Source organism: Cervus elaphus, chromosome 27 (assembly GCF_910594005.1).
Source record: "Cervus elaphus chromosome 27, mCerEla1.1, whole genome shotgun sequence".
Lineage (NCBI taxonomy): Eukaryota > Metazoa > Chordata > Mammalia > Artiodactyla > Cervidae > Cervus > Cervus elaphus.
This window is the reverse complement of record NC_057841.1, coordinates 45,659,065-45,683,200: the sequence shown is the minus strand read 5'-3', so window position 1 is coordinate 45,683,200 and position 24,136 is coordinate 45,659,065. Positions and strand designations below refer to the sequence as shown.

Below are 24,136 nucleotides of genomic sequence, written 5' to 3'. Positions count from 1 at the left end.
TCCCGCTTCCCAGCGGCGCTTGGGCCCCGCCCCGCGCGCCAGCAACCGGCAGCCTGCAGCCTGGGGGTGCGGATCCGAGCGAGCGTGGCGCCGCGGGCAGGTCTCGGCACGCGGCCCTTGGAGGCCGCCTGAAGGAGGCGCACCGAGCGCGCGGTGGAGCCCGCGATCCGAGGTCGGCGCGGGGCTGGGCCTCCGGGACCCCGGGTCTACCCGCCGGCCCGCGGAGCAGGTTGCGCGCAGCGCTTTTGTGCTTCCGTTCCCTGCTGTTCCGGCTCTGCGAGCCGCGGCCCCCACGCAGGTTAGTCACTGCATGAAATACTCTGCTCCGGGTCACGGACGGTAGCTACTACTCTTTTGAGTGTTGGGCCACACAGAACGATGTTGTATATGCGCTTTTTATGCAAATACTTACACTGTAACTTAAGGAACTGTTCTTGACCAAAAATCACGTAATGTGGGTCATCAGCTGCTGGATTATCAGCGCATTTTACTTCCCGCCTGGCTCAGGCTCCTCGGTGTCCGGTCCGAGGAGGTGGCAGTCACTGTGCCCTCCAGAAAGTGATGCATTTTCCGCTTTAGTAATAGTTGACGAAAGATTATTCAGCCATAAAACACACGTTTGTGTTTTATTTCAGGTAAAGGCGCTCTGATTTGGGGAAGCACAAGTCAACCTTTAAATGAATCTCATTCTTTAAAAGGTGAGAAAATGAAAAAAAAAAAAAAAGAAGTGAGAAAATGACTCAGTGATATTTCCCTAAATCCAACTTCTGGAGACTTTTCCTTTTTTTAAATATAAAAGTAGTGAATTTAAATCAGAAAGAAAGCCTTTGTTATAGGATATTGTTAACTTATAGGGTCCTCTGTGTGCATGTGTTTGTCTTCTTTTTAAAAAAAATTGTGGCAAAATCTCCATCAGTTCAGTTCAGTTGCTTAGTTGTGTCCGACTCTTTGCGACCCCATGGACTGCAGCATGCCAGGCCTCCCTGTCCATCGCCAACTCCCAGAGCTTTCTCAAACTCATGAATTGAGTCAGTGATGTCATCTAACCTGCCATCTCATCCTCTGTGATCCCCTTCTCCTCCTGCCTTCAATCTTTCCCAGCATCAGGGTCTTTTCAAGTGAGTCGGTTCTTTGCATCAGGTAGCTGAAGTACTGGAGTTTCAGTGTCAACATCAGTCCTTCCAATAAATATTCAGGGCTGATGTCCTTTAGGATGGACTGGTTGGATCTCCTTGCAGTCCACGGGACTCTCAAGAGTCTTCTCCAACACCACAGTTCAAAGGCATCAATTCTTTGGCGCTCAGCTTTCTTCTTTTTTTTTTTTTTTTTTAGTTCTACCACTTTATTGCTACCAACCCATTTCCCTCCACCCTTGTGCACACATGCTCAGTCATGTAATCCCATGGACTTCAGCCCGCCAGACTCCTCTGTCCATGGACTTTTCCAGGCAAGAATACTGGAGTGGGTTGCCATTTCCTTCTCCATCAGCTTTCTTTATAGTCCAACTCTCACATCTATATATGACTACTGGAAAAACCATAGCTTTGACTAGATGGACCTTTTGGCAGAGTAATGTCTCTGCTTTTTAATATACTGTCTAGGTTGGTCATAACTTTTCTTCTAAGGAGCAAGAGTCTTTTAATTTCACGGCTGGAGTCACCATCTGTAGTGATTTTGGGGCCCCCAAAAATAAAGTGTCTCACTGTTTCCACCATTTGCCCATCTATTTGCCATGAAGTGATGGGACCAGATGCCATGATCTTAGCTTTCTGAATGTTGAGTTTTAAGCCAACTTTTCCACTCTCCTCTTTCACTTTCATGAAGAGACTCTTTAGTTCTTCGCTTTCTGCCATAAGGGTGGTATCATCTGCATATCTGAGGTTATTGATATTTCTCTTGGCAATCTTTTTTTTTTTTTCTCTTGGCAATCTTGATTCCAGCTTGTGCTTCATCCATTCCAGCAGTTCTCATTATGTACTCTGCATATAAATAAGGGTGACAATATATAGCCTTGAAATACTCACTTCTCGATTTGGAACCAGTCCATTGTTCCATGTCCAGTTCTAACTGTTGCTTCTTGGCCTGCGTACAGATTTCTCAGGAGGCAGGTCAGGTGGTCTGGTATCTCCTAAGTTTTACCATTTTTAAGTGTACAGTTCAGTGGCTTTCAGTACGTTCACACTGTTCTGCAACCATCACCTCCATCCGTTTCCAGAGCTTTTTCCTCTTCCCAGATAGAAACTCCACATCCACTAGGTAATAACTGTCCGTCTTCCCCATCCCATGCCCTGGCATCCACTGTCCCACTTCTGTATCTATGGGACTGACTGCTGTAGGGCCCTCATGTACCTGGCCCTCATGTAGCATTTGTTGTTTGTGACTGGCTTATTTCTCTCAGCATATTATCCTCAGGGGTCATCCATGTTATGGTCTGGGTCAGAATTTCTTTCCATTTTTAAGGGCTGAATGATCCTCCATTAATACACAGTACAAATTGAACATGGAGACAGAAAACAGTAACATTTTATTAATTTTGCCTTTTGAGCCCAAACCTGCTAACGCAAAGGAAACCTAATATAGACAGAATTGTTCATCATTTATCACGAGAAGGCAACACACAGAATATAGTCTTTTTCCTAACCTTCCTCTTCCTCATTTTACAGACTGGTGATACAGATGGATAAGCACGTCTTTTCCACATGTTTGCTGAATAGACAGGAAGGGTCAGTGGCATCTGGGCCCAGGCAGCTCTGAGGAGGGACCAGACATCCCTACGACCCAGGTTAGTCTAGAAAAGGACACATTTTCTCTGCATTTGCCTCTGAGCGCCTGGACGTGAAGGGGACAGTAGTACTTGGTGGTTAAGGCAGTGGCTGTGTTACAGAAGGGGGACCACTCCCAGGCCTGAGGGTGGGCTCTTGTGTAACACTCAGAAGTAAATTGTCTGAGGAGACAATAAGAGTCAGGCTCACACCCTGAGGTTGTGATAAAAGCTGATGAAGCAGATACTGATGAAGCAGAAGGCTTTACTGGGAAGGGTCACCTGGTGGGAGGACAGTGGAGTCAGGGAACCCAGGAGACCTGCTCCGCCATTTGCTTCCAGTCTCAGGGTTTATGGTGATGGGTTAGTTTTCTGGGTCGTCACTGGATAGTCATCTTGTTTGGCCCGTGTTAGGTCCAATTCCTGATGCTGAGGGCATCTCAGACAAGGCTCATCCCAGCTCGAGGGCTTCTGGGAGGTTGGTGGGATGTATTATGGGTTGGCATCTTCTCCCTCCTTTTGGCCCCTCCCAAATTCTTTCTTATCCTTATTGGGACCTCCTGTTGTGAGATAATTCATACAGGCGGTCACTGTCCTGCCTGGCCAGGCAGGCGGCTTCAGTTATTGGTTCCTAAACCTCTGTGGGGATCTTAGGTCATTGGTTTTGTTACGGTTGAGATAAAACATGAGGTTTACTTTCAGTGAGTCAAGGATCTGGGGCTTCAGGTGTGAAACGTGAGAAGCACTATGCAGTGAATGGTGGAAAAGTGGGGTCAGCCCTGCGGCCACGGCTCCTAGGCCCTCCGGTCACTGGCCTTCTTTCCCTGGACCCGCTGGTTCCTCTTACCAAGCTGGAGGGACTCCCTCAGGGTGTGAGCCTGACTCTTTATCTCATTCTGATAAGCCTGCCTCATGGGAATGAGATGAAATTCATAGTTGATGGCAAGATGAGGAAAATCTCAAAATAAAATTTTTCTCTGCTCATTTGGGCCTCCTCCCCCCTTTGGTGCATGCTCTGCACCTGCACTGACCAGCCCTCCTGAGAGAGGGGCTTCCTTCTTCTTCCTGTAGGGGGCCTGGTGACCCACCACCCACCAGTTGTATGTACAGGTCTGCATTGTGTAAACTGTCAATGAAACATTTGATGCATGACCCCTTGCTCAGAAGCAAAAGGCTGACTCCCAGGCTGGCTCGAATAAAATTCTCCCATTTCTTTCTTGGATGAACTGTTGGTTAATTTCCCCATCAACAATAGAAAGACTTTTTTTTTTTTAAAAGCACTTTTGTGAACAGTCTGTCAGTGTCTGAAACAGCAGTGGGGGGTGGGTGCTGTGACCCTGTGAGACCCAGGGGGGTGGGGACTCACTGAGGACCCCAAGCGGAGCTGCAGTCCTCACAGGTCAGTGCAGCTCTCTCTGTGTGGTGGAGGGTGAAGCATGAAGAGGAGCCAGGGCCGCTCGGTCTTGCTCTTTCTAGCACTGCTGGCCGCAGGGCAGTGACTGGTCATCCATGGCCGCAGTTTTCCTTCCAGCTGGGCAAGGAGGTGGTGAGGCTGACTGTAGGCTCCGTGAGAGCAGGGAGCTGTCAGAAGCAGCTGTGGTGGGAGTGACGTCTGGGCCCCTAGTGTGGGTCTTGGAGTCGAGCCCAGCCCTGTTCCCCCACCCCATCAGCCCTGGAAACACTGCCTTCACTTCAGAAGGTGAAGAGGGTGAGCTGTGGCCATGACGTTGAAGACAGTGAGGGGAACTCGACTTTGATGGAAGGTACAGTGGATTTTGGAAAGAGGAAGAGTCGTTTCCAAGATTTGAGGAAAAGGAACTCTGTTGGAAGGATTCAATGTCAGAAGTTGTCAAATACAGTTTCACTCTTATGGGAGTTTTGTGTATTTTTCAGTGATCACACTGTACCAGGTTCACGTGGCCTTAGGGTGTTCTTGAGAAGACATGTCTCAGTACCAGCAGGCTAGCCTGCTGCCCCTCCTTCCTCCCTTTCTCCCTCCTTCCCTCTAGGTCCTGGCTGAAGGGCTCTTTATGGAGGAAAGAACACAGGAGCCTGGGGAAGGGCAGGGCCCTGGGCCCTTATCTAAGCTGACAGCTGTGGGTGGTACCCAGTGGCAAACCCTGTGTCCTCCTGCTCCTGTCCCCCCTACTCCTGTGTCCCCCCCCTCCTGTGTCCCACCCCACTCTTGTGTCCACTGCCCAGGTGAGCAGCTGGGGTGTCTCCCCTCTGTACTCCGAGGTCTCCGTCCCTACCACGCCTGCTGGGAGCAGGGTTCCATGACGGAGCAGTGGGCGTGGAGGAGCCACTCAACTTGTCTTTCAGGCTTCCTCGCTGGGAAGCCGGGAAGCACAGCGCAGAGGCCGCAGGGATGGGCTCCCTCCTTCCCAGTCCCTCCCAGTGGGGCATCAGGTCCTCGAAAGTTTCAGCTGCTGCTGGGCCTTAGCTTTCAGGATTGTAGGATAGTCTAGGCCTTTTGAGAGAATATGGGCAGTGAGAGCAGATGCCTTTCATTTATTTTTCCTTTGCCCTGTTTTTTTTTTTTTTTTCTGACCCCCCCCTTTGCCCTGTTTTTTAAAAAAATTAATTTATTTTTTAATTGAGGGATAATTGCTTTACAGAATTTTGTTGTTTTCTGTCAAACCTCAGCATGAATCAGCCATAGGTATACATATATCCCCTCCCTTTTGAACCTTCCTCCCCTCTCCCTCCCCATCCCACGCCTCTAGGTTGATACAGAGCCCCTGTTTGAGTTTCCTGAGATGTACAGCAAATTCCTGTTGGCTGCCCTGTTTGTTTTTAGGTGAGGTTGTACAATTTTCCGGAGAAGGCAATGGCAACCCACTCCAGTATTCTTGCCTGGAAAATCCCATGGACGGAGGAGCCTAGTAGCTACTAGGGGTCGCTAAGAGTTGGACATGACTGAGTGACTTCACTTTCACGCGTTGGAGAAGGAAATGGCAACCCACTCCAGTATTCTTGCCTAGAGAATCCCAGGGACAGAGGAGCCTAGTGGGCTGCTGTTTATGGGGTCGCACAGAGTCGGACACGACTGAAGCGACTTAGCAGCAGTGCAGTTTTCTGTGTCTCGGTGGTTGTGTGTTATGAGCACTGCTGTGGAGCAAGCTGGGCTTTTACTGGTGCAAGAGGACTGTTCTGCAAGCTGGACTTAGTGGAGATTGTTTTAGGCCCTAAAACAATGTGTCCTGGTCCCCTTGGTGTCAACCATATGCAGGTTCCTAGATCATCCTGGAAAATCGCCTCCCCAGAAAGGGTTTTCTGCATTTATTGGCTCAGTTAGGACAATGTCTCCACAGCCCAGCCCCCCTGCCCCCCCCGGCTTCTGGGGCGTCTCCCATGTCTGAGCTCTCTGTGGCCCCCAGGTCACCACGTACAGGATCCTCATCTTGACCATCAGTGTAGGACCCTTTCTTCCATGGAGGACCGGCTCTCAGAGCCCCCCTCAAGCCCCCCTTGTGTTGGCCTTCACTTCAGATGTGTCAAAAGTGGATGCAAAGCTCATCTACAATGAAGGCGAATCTGAATGTTTGAAAGGCTCCTGAAGAGAAACCACTGCACATAAATGTTTCATGAAGGAGGGTCTTCCAGAGCATAAGACTGATATGTAGGTGAAAAATCATGTTTGTGGACACGTGTGTAATCCTCACGCAGAATTCATGGCTGTGGCTCTGTCCAACCCTGACTCTGAGCCAGCAAGGGGGCACCTCGCCTGTGAACATCCACTTCTTTTGTGGAAAACCTGTGTAGAGAAGTGGTGAATTCACACCAAAGGCAACACACTATAGGGGACTACATACAGCCTGTTGATTTTTGTGGAGGTGGGTGGTGGGGAATCCTGGAATTGGCACTTGTTAATTGTTGACTTTTCCTGTTTTTTTCTCTGACTTTAACAAACACCCTTCCATCAAATGACTTCTGAAGGTGAAAGTGTTAGTCGTGCAGTCCTGTCTGACTCTCTGACCTTGTGGACTGTAGCCCGCCAGGGTCCTCTGTCCATGGGATTCTCTAGGCAAGAATACTAGAGTGGGTTGCTATTCCCTTCTCCAGGGGATCTTCCCAACCCAGGGAAGGAATCCAGGTCTCTTGCATTGTAGGTGGAGTCTTTACTGTCTGAGCCACCAGGGAAACCAAATGACATTAAAATAGTGATAAAACTGTCATCTTGTTGGGAGAACCATTCTAGTAGCTTCTCTGGCCCTTGCAGATGTAGAGACCTCGTACGGAGCCATGACAGCTTGTCCTTGTGAAAGTATAGGACAGTGGGTCTGGGAGGGTGACAGGCTCTGGAAGCCACTGGTTCTTAGTGGCGGTGCCTGACGGTGGCTCGTCAAGGGAGACACATAACCTGGTCCTTCCCTTCCTTGCAGATACACAGTGGAGACGCGGACACCACCGCACCCGGCCAGAAGCCTGGCTCCCTCATGGAAAGTGTCTGGCTGCCAGCACCCCTGGGCAGGGATATGGCCTCAAGCCGGCTAGGGGCCAGGGGGCAGTGCCTCCATTTGCTGAAGACGAGGGGCTTCTTGCTGCTGAAGCTCTTGGCCGTTGTCTTGGCCGTGCTTCTCTTCTGTGAATTTCTGATCTACTACCTCGTCATCTTCCAGTGCAGCTGGCCCGAGCTGAAAACCCCTGAAGGTGCCGGTGCCCTTGGGGCCCCCAAGGCCCCTGAGCCTGTGCTCAGGGCCATGTTCTTGGCTGACACCCACCTGCTCGGGGCCGTGAGAGGCCACTGGCTGGACAAATTACGGAGGTAACTTGGGCCGAATTCAGAGTTTTCTGCAGGTCTCTAGGCCTCTTCTCACAGGTGGGGTCTCACAGTCCCCCATCTATTTCTGTCTCCACCACCTCAAGTGCTTGTGGGCACTGGGTTGCTTCCACCCTTTGACCTTTGTGGGTGACGCCACCAGAGGGTTGATGGGGGCACCTCCTGCCCCGGTGGCCCTGTTTCCGACCCCTTCTTGTCATCCTGACTGCACTTGCGCCTCCCGGAACAGGCCTTACTCCTGGGGTGGGTGGAGTGTCCTGGGGCGCCGGGATATCCCCAGGCGGGGGTAGGGGAGGCCGGACAGATGAAGGCAGGGCTACTGTATTTCCTCTCAGAGCTTTAAACCCTGGGAGGTGTGAGGTAGACAAGAGCTGGAACACACCCACCCCTCCTTTCCTCTCGGCCTCCAGGGAGTGGCAGATGGAGCGAGCCTTCCAGACAGCACTGTGGCTACTGCAGCCGGAAGTCGTCTTCATCCTGGGGGATGTCTTCGATGAGGGGAAGTGGAGCTCGCCCGAGGTGGGCATGGGACCCCGCATCTGGGGCTGCACTGAGGTCCAGGGAGCCCAGGGTGTGCGGAGTGCTGGCGTTGGGAGCGGGGGCTGCAGTGTCGCAGTCATAGGCTCTGTGTCCCCGCCGGTCCCGGGTCCTGTTTGTCTGTGTGGGAGACGTCTGTGAAGGTTGGCAGATGCTTCCCATGACCCTCTCAGAATGGAAGGTCCGCAGGAGGGAAGCGTCTGGGTCGTCCCCAGAGTTCAGGATGCCCGCTGAAGTGTGGTTTGACTTAACACTTAAGAGACTGTGCTGCCTATGAGGTCATAGCCTTTTTCTGAGGGAGGTGGGGGCGTTGCTGGTGGGAGGTCCCTCTGCCCTCAGGTAAGACCAGGTGCTATGAGCTTTCCAGGAACCAGAGGGCAAGGCTCTTCTCACCTTTGCTGGCAGAACGCTTGGCATACTGCATTCTTGGGATTAATGGGGGAAAGAAAAGCACCATTCTTGCTGCTTAGTTAAAAATGATCAGTCACTGATGGTTTGAAAAGTGAAGGTGAAAGTCGCTCAGTTGTGTCCGATTCTTTGTGACCCCATGGACTATACAGTCCATGAAATTCTCCAGGCCAGAATACTGGAGTGTGTAGCCTTTCCCTTCTCCAGGGGATCTTCCCAACCCAGGGATTGAACCCAGGTCTCCGACATTGCAGGCACATTCTTTACCAGCTGAGCCACAAGGGAAGCCCCAGAACACTGGAGTGGGTAGCCTATCCCTTCTCCAGTGGATCTTCCCAACCTAGGAATCAAACCGGGGTCTCCTTCATTGCAGGTGGATTCTTTACCAACTGGCTATCAGGGGAGCCTGATGGTTTTGGAAGATATTTTTTTTTAAAAATTTCAATTAATTAAAATATCTTCCAGATGGTTTTGGAAGATATTTTAAAAAATTAACTGAAATTTACTGGGACACTTCAAATGCTATACAAAGAAAGTCCTGGTTCAGATCTGATGGGAACCCCTGTTCATGGGGTTGCAATGTTGGTTGTTGTTCTTCCGTCACTAAGTTTGTGTCCGATTTTCTGCGACCGATGGACTGCAGCACATCAGGCTTCCCTGTCCTTCACCATCTCCTGGAGTTTGAAGAAACTTATGTCCATTAAGTTGGTGATGCCATCTAACCATCTCATCCTATGTTGCCCCCTTCTCCTTCTGCCCCGAGTCATTGGTTTCATCTAGTCCAGAACTAATTGTGAAACCATGGAAACACTGTGTGTAAAAAGCAACTGGTTGTAGAGTGAGCTTGGTTATAAATGCTGCTTTAGAAAATTAAGGGGGACATGTTTTATTTTTCTAATTTTATGTTATTCTAACTTTAAGTATTATTCGTTAAAGTCTTTGTAAAGTACTGAAGGAATCTGTCCAGTTTATTTCTCTAGGTTGGGCCAAATTTAAGACTTTAGGACAGAGTTGACTATTGTTCAGCTAGGTATTATCCAGCCTAGAGTGTTTGTCCAGTTTGTTTTTAGACTTAATAAAAATAAGGACTGAAACATCATCTCAGACTTTAACAGTAAAGTCAGAAAAGCCTGGAGAGACCTTTTGGCTTCCCTCTTTCCTACAGTCTTGTTGGTCCCCACCCCCGGACCCTGCCTCCGAGCGTAACCCTGAGGGAGGCACTGACCCTCATTCCTGGGGGGCTCACCCTGAGCTTGATGTTTCTGTAGCCATTTTTAGGACATGTCCCGATCTGAGGGGATCCTCAGCCTGGGGTCTGTGCATGGCTGTCAGGCGACATTGAGGTAGCGGGTGTGTGAAGAGGATGGTTTGGGGAGATAAACTGTTTCATTCAACCTTGGCACCAGGTTAAATGGTTAGGTTCATCTTGGGAAAAGAATGGTAGAAATTCTGCACATTGGCTTTATGGACGCCTGATCCCGACAGGAAGTGACCTTCCCACCCTCACAACCTGGCAGGGTGGTCCCCCGGGCTGAACTGTGCACTTTTCTCTGCAGGCCTGGGCGGACGATGTGGGGCGCTTCTGGAAGGTGTTCCGACACCCGCCCCACGTGCAGCTGTGGGCCGTGGCTGGCAACCACGACATCGGCTTCCACTACCAGTGAGTGGTCAGCGGAGGTGCCTTCCCCCTGCCCAGCCCAGGGGGCCCTTGCCTGTGGGGTCAGGTGCTGGGGGCTCCTGCACATCACTCACCAGTCCCACCACTGAGCTGTATGTGCCCGAGTGGTTCTCGCTTGAACTTAATGTTTTATGACCCGTTTTCTTTGGGAATCAGAAAACAAGACGATTTGGGCCTTAATAGCTGATGTTTACATGGCGCCGGCCTGTTGGGAGCACAGCGCTTCCGTACAATCAGTCTCTTTCTTTACCTGTTATTTTTATTGCTTTACCCACTCTACCAGTGTGGGAGCTGGAGCTCTGGGGATAAAGTCAATCACCCTGGGCCCCAGATTCTGGACTCCAGGCCCCTGGCCAGACAGTGGTGGCAGCACCCTGCTTACCCAGGGTGAGTGGGAGCTCAGAACCAACGTGCTGGTTGGGCCTGCAGGTCCTGGATGTTATTTTTCCTGTGTTCTTGTTAATTCTGAGGATGTTTTAAGAATGACTTGTCCTGAAAAATATTTCTTTTCACAATTGAATGTAGGATGGACACATACAGAATAAAACGATTTGAGAAAGTTTTCAGCCCTGAAAGGGTATTTTCTTGGAAAGGAATTAAGTGAGTATTATCTGTGAATTCTTAACGAAGACCCCTAGAATGTGACTTAAGAAAGTGTAAACAACGATGGCCGTCTTCCAGATCATGGGGTTAATTGACTCCTGACCTCCGAATTCTTTAAATGCCAGGCACCTCTTTGTGGCCAGTGGACATGTGTGCAGGACACAATGGCACATTTAACGGGTCTGTGACGATGTCCCTGAGGGAGGAGGTGCCAGGGCACCTCAGCTGACCTGCTGTCATCTGGGTTTGGGCTCCTTGGCCCAGTTAGCTTTGCCGGTCCCCCTCCCCGCCTGCCCCCACCACCACCACCCCGCCTGGTCTTAGGCTCTGCTCTGATGTCTTATTCCACATCACCCCCACAGGGAGCCAGGGCTGTGGTGGCCGTCATTTCCCCACCTTACATCCCAGGCCCAGGGACACAAGGTCAGGTGCTGAGTGTAGTGGTCACCTGGGGCCTCTTACTAGTTCAGGGTGGAAAAGCCTTTCCCGTCTTGGATTCGACTCCCAGAAATACTGTCTTGTCCTCTTAGCATCGTCTGCAGCTGCAGGCACAGTGCAACAGGACTGGGATGTCTTCTCTGTGGGGTGCAGCTTCCGGGTCCCAGAGCACAGGTGCCCGCAGACAGTGCCAGTGCCCATGGCTTGACCTCCTGCCTCTCTGCAGTTTTGTGATGATCAACAGTGTCGCGCTGGAAGGGGACGGCTGTGACATTTGCTCCAGGGCAGAGGCTGAGCTCCTAGAAATCTCTCACTGGCTGAACTGCTCCCGGGAGGTAGGACAACCCCCAACCCCTGCCCCACTCTGGGGGCACGGCCATCCCTGCTTCCCCCTCCCTCCCACCATCCAGTGTCCAGTGAGTGAAGAGCCTGGCCTCTGACCTGCAGGAGCATCGCCCCCACGGGTGCGGAGACAGACAGCGGCTGCCAGCCTCAGCCCCCATCCTGCTACAGGTGAGGGGTCCCCACCTGGCGGCCTACAAGTGTGTGAGGGAAGCGCTGCGTCTCACGGTCCCCTGACCCCTGTCTGGTCTGGACAGCACTTCCCGCTTTACCGGAGAAACGATGCCAACTGCTCCGGGGAGGACGCAGCGCCCCCCGACGAGAAGTACACCCTCTTCAAGGAGCGCTATGACGTGCTGTCCCAGGAGGTCTCAAGGAAGGTGAGCGGGGACATAGGGATGCAGGGATGTAGGGTGGGGCAGGTGGCGCCTACACAGGCATTTCATCCTCTTCCCCCGTGGGAAACCCACTCCTGTTCCTATGATCTGGGTGATGATAGTCTCAGCTCTTGTTTATTCTGTTTCCCGCCAATATGTATCTAGGACAGTGAATGAGACTGAAGAGTAAAGTCTTTGAGACTTAATTAGAATGTCCTTCCTAAATATATTACACACTAATATTTATATACTGTATGGTGTATGTAATATATAAAACAAAATATACATTTGTGAAATGGGTTTATTAAAATATTTATAAAAAAGAAAATTAAAACCATGCAATCTGGGATGGAAAAATAGATTCTCCCTGAGAGCCTGGGCTTACTTTTGATGGCACCTGAACAGACTTAAGGACTTGAGGGCAGAGGGAGCTGGGGGTGTGTGTGTCCCCAGGCCCCGGCGACCTCTCACTGCCTCCACTGCCACCACAGCTGCTGTGGTGGCTGCAGCCGCGCCTGGTCCTCAGCGGCCACACGCACAGCGCCTGCGAGGTCCAGCACGGGGCAGGCATCCTGGAGGTCAGCGTGCCGTCCTTCAGTTGGAGGAACAGAAACAACCCCAGTTTCATCATGGTACGTGAATGTTTATTTTCGTCTCAAAGCTTCCACAGTATTTAAATCAGCACAGTGATCACCTACTGAATTGCAGCATGAATTGCCGCAATCTGTGAAAACATACAGAAGCTGTAACCACACCCCTCCCAGCACACCCAGCAGCGTGAACCCCTGTCGGGGGACAGTTGTTTCTGGTGGGGTGGTGAGGGGACCATCTCACAGTGTCTCGTCCGGCAAGGACAGCAGTGCCCTGGGAGCTCTGCCTTCTGTTTTCTAAGGAGACAGGGTTATCCTGTCTTATTTTCCACACACGCCTATTTGTGCTGACAGACAGATGCTGCGGGTCTTGTACGTTTGTCAGGGACATTAGTAATGACCTAAAGCTTCAGCTCCTTTCTTTGAGCCCTGAGTCCATGTCCAGGTAATAGTGCTTTCACATCAGGAGTTTTTACTTAATAACAAGATAGGGAAAACCTGCTTTCAAATTGAAAGTAAAAGAACGTTCCCCACCATCATTTCACACAGCAAAATTGTCTACCAAAAAAAAAGGCCCATTGAAATGCCCCACGCACATGCATTTCTAGGTGATAGGTTGCTTACTTCAGCATCAAGTGGCATGAAAAACAGCTGTGTCATCTTTGTTCCTGGATGACCACTGATCTAAGTTTCCAGGCCTCTCTGAATCCTCTCCTGCATGCCCTCTGGGTTTAGAGGACCTCCCCACCCCATATTAGGTGCTAGATTCAGTGGGGGATCAGCTCCTAGGCCATGGGCACTCAGCCCCCGGGACCCAGCATGTGGGATGGCGGCAGTGTGGCCTGCAGTGTCCTTGGTCTCAGGTTCATTGGGCCCAGCGGCTCACTCCCTTGCTCGTGTCTGCATGTTGGTGCCATCCGGGCAGCTGATGGTCTTGCTTGCTCCCCAGGGCAGCATCACGCCCATGGACTACGCCCTGGCCAAGTGCTACCTGCCGCGCGAGGACATGATTCTGACCACGTACTGTGTGGCAGCCGGGAGCCTCATGCTCATCACATTAATCCCCACTGGGCTTGTGTCTGCAACTTTTCATTTTGGTCGGAGGGTGCTCAGAAAATTTAAGACCATGTGAGTAGCAGCAGACTTTTGCTGTTAGCAGTATTAAGTCCCAAAGCCAAAGAAAAGAAACTTTGGGCGGTGCTCATGGACGATGAGACTACAGTGGGCTGTGGGCACCACTCCTGGGTTCCAGATCACTTGTGTCAGGCCCTGCAGGATCAGTGCTGTTCCCAAGCTGCAGAAATGGGACCTGTCTCTACACCGGGTCTGTCTGCTTGTTTAACAAGTGTGTGTGTGATCAGAGACTCTGTACAGTGTGCAGAAGCTGCATGTGATCACTGGCATGCACTGGACAGCCTCCCTTACCCAGGACTCTTTCCCAGGATGCAGGGTCAGCTGTACACATATGTGGGGTCTGCGTCTGCCCTCCTGTGAATGTTCTCAAGTTTCTGTTTTATAAAGTCATGTGCTTAAAATACATATGCTACAAGCAAGAATATATTGTTCTCACAGACTTCTTTATTTCTGTGCTAAATTAATGGAATCAGATTTTTAGATGAGTGTAATTTCCTCTCCAAGTTGTTAAATCTGATTGAATGCCTGTCAGTGATCAAAAAACAAACTCGAAAAAATGGACCAGGAAGAGGCTTTTGGTATTTAAAAATAAATATGCCGTGGTAGGTTTAAGCCTCATAAAATCTGTGTGTGTGTGTGTGTGTGTGTTTGAGAGAATCTAGCTCTTCAATCAGACTTGTCTAAATAGGAAGTTGAGTTACAGGGGAATTGTTGAATTATAACTCATAAAAATACAGTTTCATTCTTTTGGGTATACATTGGGACTGTAGCTCTTCAGATTCTCTTCATGTTGTACTGTGAAAATGCAATGGAAAACTGAAGATTGTTTCCCCTTTATAAGTCTCAGTTCATCTGAGAGTTTAATGGAACAATCAAGGATGGGAGGAGCCCAAATTCAGTGATAATGATTCAAAATATGTGATGGTGCACTGTCTGTAAAGCTGTCATCCTTTATTTCATGGAAAACTAGTGTGTAAATGTGGATGAGTTTACAAAAGATTGTAAGATGCTGCTTTAGAGAGTAAACTTTAAAACATTAAAGACCATAAAGACGAAATGGAAGTTAATGTCGGCATCCATGTTGTTGAGATATGACCCCAGACAGTTTAACAGGTTATCCTTGACCTGAGAGCACCAGCCTTGGGGCGGTGGGCAGACGAGGCTGGCTTTTGAGGTCTTGTGCTGGATGGAGCTCACAGGCTGCATTTGCGGATCTTTCAGGGTTGAGGAACAGCTGTATTTGTGTTTCAAATAAAGGTTTTGTCGTGTTTCTTCTTCAAAAGGCAAATCAGAGTCTGTCCTTTGACTCCCCACAGGCCAGACACAGCCTGAAACCCTTGTCTTTTCCTTGCTATTTATTTATGATGGGACCTGTGCTCAAGGAAGTAGTTCAGAAACTTTGACTAGGGGAACAGGTGGCCTTGAAAAAGTCTGTAAATAGCCAGATAATGGAGAAGCATGTTTTCTGGATAGAAAAATGTCCCTGGTTCCCTGAAAGAGGCTTGTGGGCATGGCATTCTGTAAGAGGTGGAGGATTCCTGTGTGTCACTTACAAATATTTATATAAATGTATATACACATATCTATTGATCAATGAGTATTATAAAGAGTACCAGCCCGATAAACCCCTAAGCTCTACATACACCATTTGTTCTCTTCCTCAAAGCAAGTGCAGTGATGAGGATGACTGTTCAGCACAACAGAAACGCATTTCTTTACAGGGACAGCCACAGTCAAGGCACGAAGATCTATAGGGATTCTCCTTGAGTAGTTAGTTATCAAAATAATATTACATCTTGTGGTCTGTACAGTGTAATAAACCAGCAGTAAAACAGCAACAGGAAGAACCTATTATAGGAGGCGCTGCCACAGCAGTGGAGTCTGGGGGACCACAATGGATGGGACTCATGTGAACTGGAGGAACGTGGCCCCAGTGAGTGGGGGCTTTCTGCCGACACGTGGAAGATCAGAGGGCTCCAGCAACAAGGCTGAAGCTGGCCTTCCCTGGAGATGGAACTGAACCCCACTGCGGCTCAGGGTCTCCCCTGAGTCGGGGGCCCACTGGATCAGGAAGCAGGCCTGAGCTAGTGTTGTCTCCCCATCTTCCAACTTCTCCACGAGTCAGGGGGCCCCCACCCCTACACAGACCAGGGTTGGGGGAGGAATGGGGACAGAGGTGGCTGGGGGCCCCGTGGTCAGGAGAGCCCCGCAGACAGCCCCAGGGCGGATGAACTGGACTCCTTGAGTTGTGCCTGGCGGGCCTGGGATGGGGGGGCGGGGCGGGGGCGGGGGGCGGGGTCTCACAGGAGCTCGTACTGCTTGAGGTGCATCCGCTGGATGATGTCCCTGCAGTCGTTGAAGACGCGGCGGATGTTCTCCGTGTCCACGGCGCACGTGAAGTGAGGGTAGCAGTAGTGCTTGCCGTCGCCGGTGGCCGTGCTGATACGCTGTGGGGACACGGCCGTCAGCTCCGGGGTGGGGGGACGGGGGTGCTGGGATAGTGGGTGTCTGCCAGGGTTGAGCTCCCCAGAACCCACTTTCTATGCAAATTTGAAATCAGCTCAGAATACAAAGTTTCTTTTCAAAATGAGGACATTTAAACATGAGTGGGTCTGTTTCTATATGACCCCTGAGCTGAGGGGGAATAAACTTACCCCCCCCCCCCCCCCCCGGCTCCGTCCCTTTGGGAAAAGGCGACATGCGGATGGGTGGCTGTCTCGGGGCCGCCCCGGGGCCTGCACCCTGACTGGTGCTGCTGACAAGCCGTGTGACCTGAGGTCGTAAGTCCACGTCTCGGAGGCTCAACGGGCTCATCACTCCGCGGAGAGGAAAGGAGCCGTGGGAGGCTGAGCGCAGAGCCGTGCAGGCCGTGCAGGCCGAGGTAGCGGGAAGGCAGAGGGTGGGAAGCGCTCACCAGGAACAGGTCCCGGATGAAGAACTTCGCTCTCGTGACTTTGGGGTCTTCTCCCGCATCCGGCGTCGCTGGAGGAGATGGAAGGAGCTTTGATTTAAGAGCCGTGAAACGGATACAGCTTAACGGAGGACATGAGAGGCGGAGGGCCTTCGGCCATGCAGCCGAAATCTTCCTTCCTCCTCCCAGGTCATTTTGATTTTAGCAGTGTTTGGCGTCTGCCGCTGGGAGACGACGTCCACTCACATCAGATGAAGTGTCTCACTGATCGGGGAGCCCCGCCCCCCGACCACCTGCACCCCCAGGTCATCCTGCGGCCTCATCCTGAGACCTTACCAGGAAACGTGCTGACCAGACAGGGTGAGGGTGGCAGGAGACTGGTTTCTCGGAGAGGTCAGAGCAGGCCCGGCCTGTGAGGTGGACGGCGACACCACCACACGGCGGGCAGCGTGGGGCTGGGGTGCTGCCTGTGGGCAGCTGCTCCCCGACCTAGGGAGCCCCCGCCAGGCTGGCTGAAGTTGGTGCAGAGACCTAGATGGTTTCTTCCCTTCTAACTGAAGTCTCTGGGAAAACCCCCTCATTCTGCTTCATCCCCTTTGGGACTAAACCATGAGGAGTGGGGTTATTGTGCTCTAAGCAAACCCCTCCTTGCAGACCCTGGGGGCGGGATGGGGAGTGGCCCAGGAAACTCAAAACCCAGAAACGGTCCCTGAAAAGGGGCACAAATCCTCCAAGGTTTGCCGGATGGGACCTTCTAGGCTGCAGCACTGACTGACTCCTGGGACAGTTGGTTGCCTGATGAAGTCACCGTGCTGTGGCCGGAGTCATCGCTGGGGACAGAGGCCTGGCTAGGGCAGCTCAGACAGTGGCTCCCTCTCAGTCTGTGCGGGTCAGCGGGCAGGCCTATGCGGACCGACCCACATAAGCCCGGAAGGCAGAGTCTCTGTCAACCCTCACCCACACCAAGCTGCCCTCCCTCCGCCTGCCCAAGTGTGGACCAAGTCAGACTGAAATTTTCACACATGGGACCCTACGGACACTTGAATGCTCTAGTAGGGGGTCAAGAAGACGGATCTAAATTAACTGAATCTCCCAGATTCATCAGAATTGGGAATTACAGTCACAGTGCTGTTGAAAGAGCAATTCTTTCCCATAATTCCGAGATAACTTGTTTCAGAATCTTACCGTCTTCAGGAACAGTATAATTTGCGTACTCTGGGAAATAGTCTTCAATTTTTGATTTCCCCGCCAGCACTTTTTCTGCCAGCATATCCTGTTTGTTCAGGAACAAGATGATGGAAATGGTGCGCAACCACCTGGAAGGAGAAGCAAGCACACAGATGCAGGTCCTTGGCAGGAGCAGGGTGAGGCGACCTGCCACCCTCTGGACGAGGTGAGGGGCTTGGATTTCTCGACAGCCCAGCACCTCGACCCCCACTCCATCTGCATGCAGGACACTCCCATAAGGATAAACTCTCCACTAGGATAACTCTGCTCCACCAGGCTCTACTGGCACCAAAACTAAGCTTCATGTAGGGAGTAAGTGCACTCGGATTTGTGTGGTGTATTTACTAGTGAAAGTGAAAGTGAAGTCGCTCAGTCATGTCTGACTCTTTGCAACCTCATGGACTGTAGCCTACCACGCTCCTCCGTCCATGGGATTTTCCAGGCAAGAGTACTGAAGTGGGTTGCCATTTCCTTCTCCAGAGGATCTTCCCAACCCAGGGAAGGGTTAGAAAAGCAGGGGAAGTTAAAGCTCCATCAACAGAACAGAGAGGTGGGCATCTGGGGCTATCTGTTGAGGAGCTGGCATGTGGGGGGGTCTGAGTGGGGACCCATCACTTGGCTGACAAGCCGAGGGAGGGGCTCAGGGGTCATCTGGTCATCAGTGGATGCTTTGAATGGGTGCTTTCTGAATGTTAAAATCCAAACAAGGCCAATTTTGAACCATATATATGACTTGGAGATTTCCAACGCAGAGATCTGGATTTTCCTGACTGAGTCCTATCAGTTCCACCCCCATCGAAAGTCTCCACATTAGATGGGCTGGAAGGGACGCTGCTTATAGTTTGAGAAGATTTATCAAGAGGAAAGGCTCCCTCGGAAAACAAAGATGGCCATGCTGAGCAGCATTAGCTCTAAACATAGAGCGAGGTCGAGTTCACCACCTCTCACCTGTTGTTCCAGATGCTCTCGAAAAGGTCCAGCGACTCCCGCAGGCGGTTGGTGTTGTTGTCTTCCCGGATGACCATGTTGTAGCTGCTGCAAGCGGCCACATAGATGATAGCAGTGACGTCTGGGTGGGGAAGAGGGGCACCTGGGTGACTCACAGCAGTGATGCTACATGTCTCCAGGGAGCGCTCCCTCAGTGACAGCACTGGTGACCCCGGCCCCCAAAGCAGCAGGGACAGTGTGACCCAGGATGCTGGACTCCCGTGTCTAGGGGACCCTTGGTCAAGGCGCTTGATGATGAGCTAGTGGGAAGCAGCGGGAGTGGAGGTGGGTTCATTCCCATTTTCTTAAGAGAGCGGAGAACTCACCGTTGAAGCATTGGATCCATTTTCTTCTCTCATCCCTCTGGCCTCCGACATCAAACATGCTGGGGAAGAATGGTATTGGGGGTTAACCAGGGGTGGTGGATGCTCCTCCTTTGCTGCTCCCCGACCTGGTCCAAGGCTCTCCTTGCCTAGTGACGTTGTGGACTGGCCCCACGGGGCCTCCCTGGTCTGGCCCTGGTGGGTGTCCACACCCAGTGTTTCTCTCCTCCCGGCCCTTGCCCTGTGGTCGGTCAGTAGCTCTTGGCTCTTGTCCTCCCGGGGCAGCCCCCTGCCTGCGTCCTCCTCTTCTGCACCTGCCCAGGCTGGCTCACCCTCTCAGCATGTGGAGCTCAGGTACCTTTCTCCCCGCACTGACCACCTGCACTCCAGGGTGTGCATGGGCTGTGGCAGTGCCTGCCCGCCCAGGATGACCCACCACCCAGGCCCAGGGGTTCTGCCCACGCACTTACTGGAAGTTGACTTTGTCCACTTGGAATCTGGTCTCGAAAATCCCTGAGGTCAGAACTCTGCACCTGAGGAGGTCCTGGGGGCAGAGAGAGGGGAGCAAACCCAGTGACCCTGTCCTTAGGAGTCGTCCTGGGGCAGAGAAGGGAGCAGACCCAGAGACCCCGTCCTTAGGAGGTGGCCCCGGGGCAGCCACAGGCCGTGAAGTTCTCTCCATCAGAAAAGGAAATTAAACACTTGACAGACATTCTCGGTCTCACTCCCCAGAGAAAGTCACAGTTACGTGTTGGTCTCGTTTACAGTCTTGATGGCTTAGCTTTCTTTCCTTTAGGAATTTCTTCTAATCTCTTTTGTGCATCCTCTACTGACACGGGTCCCTGACAGCCGCCTGGGGTCTAGGGAGCGGGGCCTGTCCTGCTGGCTCTTGCTCCGGGTCAGGTTCCCATGGGTGTTGGCTGGTTTCAGACTCTGTCTTCTCCTGTATTTCTAGTCTCTAACATAAAAGATGCTGTATTCCCAAGGGGATAAGAAGGCCATACGGTTTCACTATCTGACACCTCTGCAGGCCAGTCAGGTGTCGGTGTTTCTTTGCTGGTGACCAAATCCATTAGGATGTCAATCAGTCACCACAGAATCCAGAATTGGGGGGACAGTGGCCCCTCTGAACTGATGAGGAGTCTGAAGACAGACTCCAGGGGCTCAAGGCCCAGATAACAGCTCCTGGGTCAGCCTCACAGAGGGATGGATGCTGGGTGAGGAGCCCAGACCTCTGGGTGGTGGGAGGCAGGGTGCAGAGACCCTCCAGTCTTCCCAGGTTTGGGCTGTGGTTGTGGCCCAACCCCACCTACCTGGTCTGTCGGTGTGTAGTCCACCAGGCTGACACTGTCGATTCTCTCCAGGAAGCTGGAAAAAAAGCAAGACATGCTGGGAATGCCTCTGGGCTGGGAGGCAGGTACCCATGTTTGGGAGGCTCCCTTGAGCCCAGGGGAACCGGGAAGCCATGGACCAGCAGGTTCACGCTTCATTCCTCAACACACGTCTCCCCAGCAGGTCATGTCCTCACGGTGCTGAGGGGGTGCCAGACCCTTCCCTCTCTCCTTTCTTCCCCTGTGCAAGACTGGGGTCCTTGCAAGGTTAAGCTGGTGGATGGCTGCTGTGCAGGCACATAAAAGGCCAGACTGGCCCAGTAAGACCGGGGTTCAGTGGGAGTCGGGTGTGCACAGGCTGAGCCTGAGTGGGGGGATAGTCTGCTCCCCATGGTCCGATGCATCACCGGTGGAGGGCTGGAGGGAGGGCAGGACACGGCATGTGTGGGTCCTCCCACCCCCACCCCCATTCATGTCCACCTTCATGCCCACCCAGCTTTCTCTTCCTACATAGCGATTACTACCACCTGACAGGTTCTACACATATTTGTTTGTTATCTGTCTCTCCCTCTGAATTCAGGACCCACCATTCTGTCCCGTTGGATGGGTTTCCCTAGCACCTGGCTCGGCCCCTGTGTGTCTCTGGGATCAGGCGAGCAGGTGCTGCGAGGCCTGGGAGGACACGGGGGGACCTAGGGGATACAGGGGGGTCCTGGAAGACATGGAGCTGGTAACCAGTGAGCAAGGGACCATGTTCCGGGTGGGAGGAGCAGAGCGTGTGAGGACCAGGAGGGGACTGGCCTGACATTCCTGCTGAATGGCTCAAGTCCACTGCTCTGATGTGGAGTAAAGCCACGGAGGCTTCCCCTCAGCCTGTGTGCTTAGGAGCTTCTGCGCAGTGATGGGTGGGCACCTTCCCATGGCCACAGCAGCCTCCCCGGCCAGCACTGCAGGCCCTGGAGCTGCTTCCTGGAGGAGGGGCTCAGGAGGGGACACCTGATAGCTCAGCCTGGTGTGAAAACCACAGTGGGGTTCGGCCCAGTCCTTGCTGGCCTTGTATCTGGTGTACCAGAGGGCCCTCAAAATCCACCCTGACCACCTCACGGGGAAGGAACAGGGCAAGAGCCTTGTGTCTGTGATGGAGGGGGAGATGTGTCTGCACAGTGGTGGTGGGGCTCCAGGCCCTGGGGGCTCTGGAAGGGGCAGGGGATGAGCCGCCTCCCTCCCAGTGCGGGGCTGTGATAACTTGAGGCGGTCCTCCTCTTAGCAGGGAAATCTAACATGAACATGTGACAGATGCTGATCCTCTCTGAAAGGGCTGGAAGGAACTGAAAATCAGACCAGGCAGGAAGTCCTTCAGCTCCAGTCAGAGTTTAGGGGGCACCCACTTTCACACTGGATACAGACAGAGAGGAGGAGGTGAGTGAGTCTATTAGATGGCAGTGACTGGTACAAGTAGAAACAATGAAATGTGGTCAACAAAAAAGACATCAAGCGTTCCTGAAAGATCAGAGACCACCATCCCAAGGCAGATGCTGTAGGAGTACCCTCCTAAAACACAGACATAGGAAAGTTGTCCCTCACTCCCCTACTCCTGAGCCCAGGCATGGGTGTTAGGGTTCTTCCATGCATGCGTGCCAAGATGCTTCAGTCGTGTCTGACTCTTTGCAGCCCTACGGACCGTAGCCCGCCAGGCTCCTCTGTCTGTGGGATTCTTCAGGCAAGAATACTGAAGTGGGTTGCTATGCCCTTCTCCAGAAGATCTTCCGAATCCAGGGACTGAGCCTGTGACTCATGTCTCCTGCATTGGCCGGTGGGCTCTTTACCACTTCCACCTGGGATCTGACAGGCATCAGTGAACATTTCCCAGGCATCTTCTGAACTGTCACTGATGCAGGATGGTCCTCTGAGTTCACAATTGTGCCACAGAAGCTGCAAATCCCCCCAGATGGCTGAGAGCCTAAGGAGTAAAAACTATAGCAGTCAGTTTCTGCAGGTTTTCCACCTTAATCTTTGGTTCAACTGGTGTATTACCCACATGGCGTAGAAGGACTTCTTAAAATTGGGGCTCCTAAAATAATATACAGAACAGGAATTTTAAAAGAACTTCCCAAATTATGCAGTTTTGTGTGACTAAAACTTTTTATGGTTTTTTAAAAAAGATTTATTTTTGGCTGCACTGGGTCTTCATTGCTGTGTGCTGGCATTCTCTAGTTGGGGAGAGCAGGGGCTCCTTCTAGGTACACGGCATCAGTAGTTTTGGCTCATGGGCTCAGTAGTTACAGCACTTAGTTGCTCCTCAGTATGTGTACCAGGGACTGAACCTATTTCCCCTGCACTGGCAGGCAGATTTTTAACCACTGGACCACCAGGGAAGCCCATGACTAAATTTTAAAGGGTTGACTCCCTAAACACACCACTGCCTGTGATGTGGAAAAATTCACAAGATCTAAGAGTCCCACTTGTAGACCCTTCACTCCCACTAAGACACAGAGCTGCAAGACAAAAACAATTTACTATTGTAGAGTCACTCCCACCACAGTCACTTTAAGAAGAGCAGTTAAAGAGCAATTTACTGTGCTTTCTTTTAACTGCTTCCTACTACAGCTGAGGATAGTTCTGTTTGCAGAGTGTTTTTACTCTGGACACTGGGATCCCCTTCTGCTGGATCCTGGCACAAGACAGCCATTCACTGCTCTTTTCTCCTCTGTTGGCCGCCCCACCCCAGTATCTCAGAACCGCAGAGTTCTTCTGCTGGGGGGTGGGGGGGGGATTGTAAAAACATGAAACTATTCTGTTAAGTGCCTTTGAACAACTGGTACCAAAGACATTTAAATAAAATGTACTTAAAGTGATTTGTGAAGAACGTAGCAGGTCAGAACTCGGACAAATTGAGTAAAGCCTTTTCTCGGTGTGTTATCAAAATTCACTTCAAGATGCCTATTTACTTGATGGAAAAACACTGGAGGAAAGTGTTAACCAGAAGTGACAGCAGCCTGCAGCAGGGCTGAGACCGAGGCTACATAAGTGGTGCTTGACCAGAGCTGGGGCTTGGGAGTTGCAGCCAAGTCACAGTTGGGGTGGACGAGTGACCCTTGTGCCCCCACCCAGGTTGTCCCTGCCCCTCACCTGCAGGGCACAGCTGCTGACTCACATCCTGCTCTTCAGGGAGTGAAGTTCACATTGAATCTGCCTCCACACCCTCTGCGATCCACCCCACTTCTTCCCTGTTCCCAGTGGTGTCAAACCTTCCACCCCAGTCAAATCCACACAGAGATTTTCGGCTTTTCAGACCTTTATGTAATCCCCACTTCTTTTTTTTCCCCTTGGCAGCCTCAGATTGAACCCAATCTCTTCTAAGAAGCCAATTCCAGAGAACAGAATTGACAGCCCAGAAACAAACCCACAACATAGAGACAACTAATTTATGACAAAGGAGCAAAGAACGTACACTGGAGAAAGGATGGTCTCTTTAAGAACTGATGTTGGGGAAACTGGACGGCTCCACGGAAAATAATCAAACCAGGCTGCTACCTCACACCCTACATAAAAATCAAACTCAAAACAGATTAAAGACTTGAATATAAGACCTGAAACCACAGAATTCCTAGAAGAAAGTATAGGCCATGTTCTCCAGCACTGGTCTCAGTAATTTTTCTTTCTGGATGTCTCCTCAGGCAGGGGGAAGAAAAGCAAAAATAAACAA

At 51.6% G+C, this 24,136-nt stretch overlaps 2 protein-coding genes across 7 annotated transcripts in view; one reads left to right on the top strand and one right to left on the bottom strand.

The window, feature by feature from the left end:
• Positions 1 to 23,893, top strand: MPPE1 (metallophosphoesterase 1). 4 transcript variants are annotated; one of them, XM_043888951.1, is made up of 12 exons: positions 1 to 298; positions 636 to 698; positions 2,664 to 2,782; positions 7,147 to 7,529; positions 7,955 to 8,063; positions 10,046 to 10,149; positions 10,693 to 10,767; positions 11,435 to 11,543; positions 11,656 to 11,721; positions 11,808 to 11,930; positions 12,419 to 12,559; positions 23,764 to 23,893. In XM_043888951.1, exons 4-12 carry the CDS (start codon positions 7,201 to 7,203, stop codon positions 23,788 to 23,790), a joined length of 1,083 nt encoding a protein of 360 aa, XP_043744886.1. In that variant the 5' UTR covers positions 1 to 298; positions 636 to 698; positions 2,664 to 2,782; positions 7,147 to 7,200; the 3' UTR covers positions 23,791 to 23,893. The 4 variants fall into 4 exon arrangements, with proteins under 4 accessions (XP_043744886.1, XP_043744887.1, XP_043744884.1 ...); XM_043888952.1 differs by lacking the exon at positions 23,764 to 23,893 and adding an exon at positions 22,102 to 22,151; XM_043888949.1 differs by lacking the exon at positions 23,764 to 23,893 and adding an exon at positions 13,467 to 14,073.
• Positions 14,076 to 24,136, bottom strand: part of GNAL (G protein subunit alpha L) — a 66,930-nt gene continuing 56,869 nt past the window's right edge. For all 3 annotated transcript variants that reach the window (XM_043888955.1, XM_043888954.1, XM_043888953.1), the window contains 7 exons: positions 20,413 to 20,467; positions 19,570 to 19,643; positions 19,103 to 19,161; positions 18,738 to 18,858; positions 17,748 to 17,878; positions 16,566 to 16,633; positions 14,076 to 16,098 (listed from right to left, as the gene is read on the bottom strand). In XM_043888955.1, the coding sequence (XP_043744890.1) occupies positions 15,952 to 16,098; positions 16,566 to 16,633; positions 17,748 to 17,878; positions 18,738 to 18,858; positions 19,103 to 19,161; positions 19,570 to 19,643; positions 20,413 to 20,467 (655 nt within the window). In that variant the 3' untranslated portion in view covers positions 14,076 to 15,951. The remainder of the gene's footprint in view (positions 16,099 to 16,565; positions 16,634 to 17,747; positions 17,879 to 18,737; positions 18,859 to 19,102; positions 19,162 to 19,569; positions 19,644 to 20,412; positions 20,468 to 24,136) is intronic.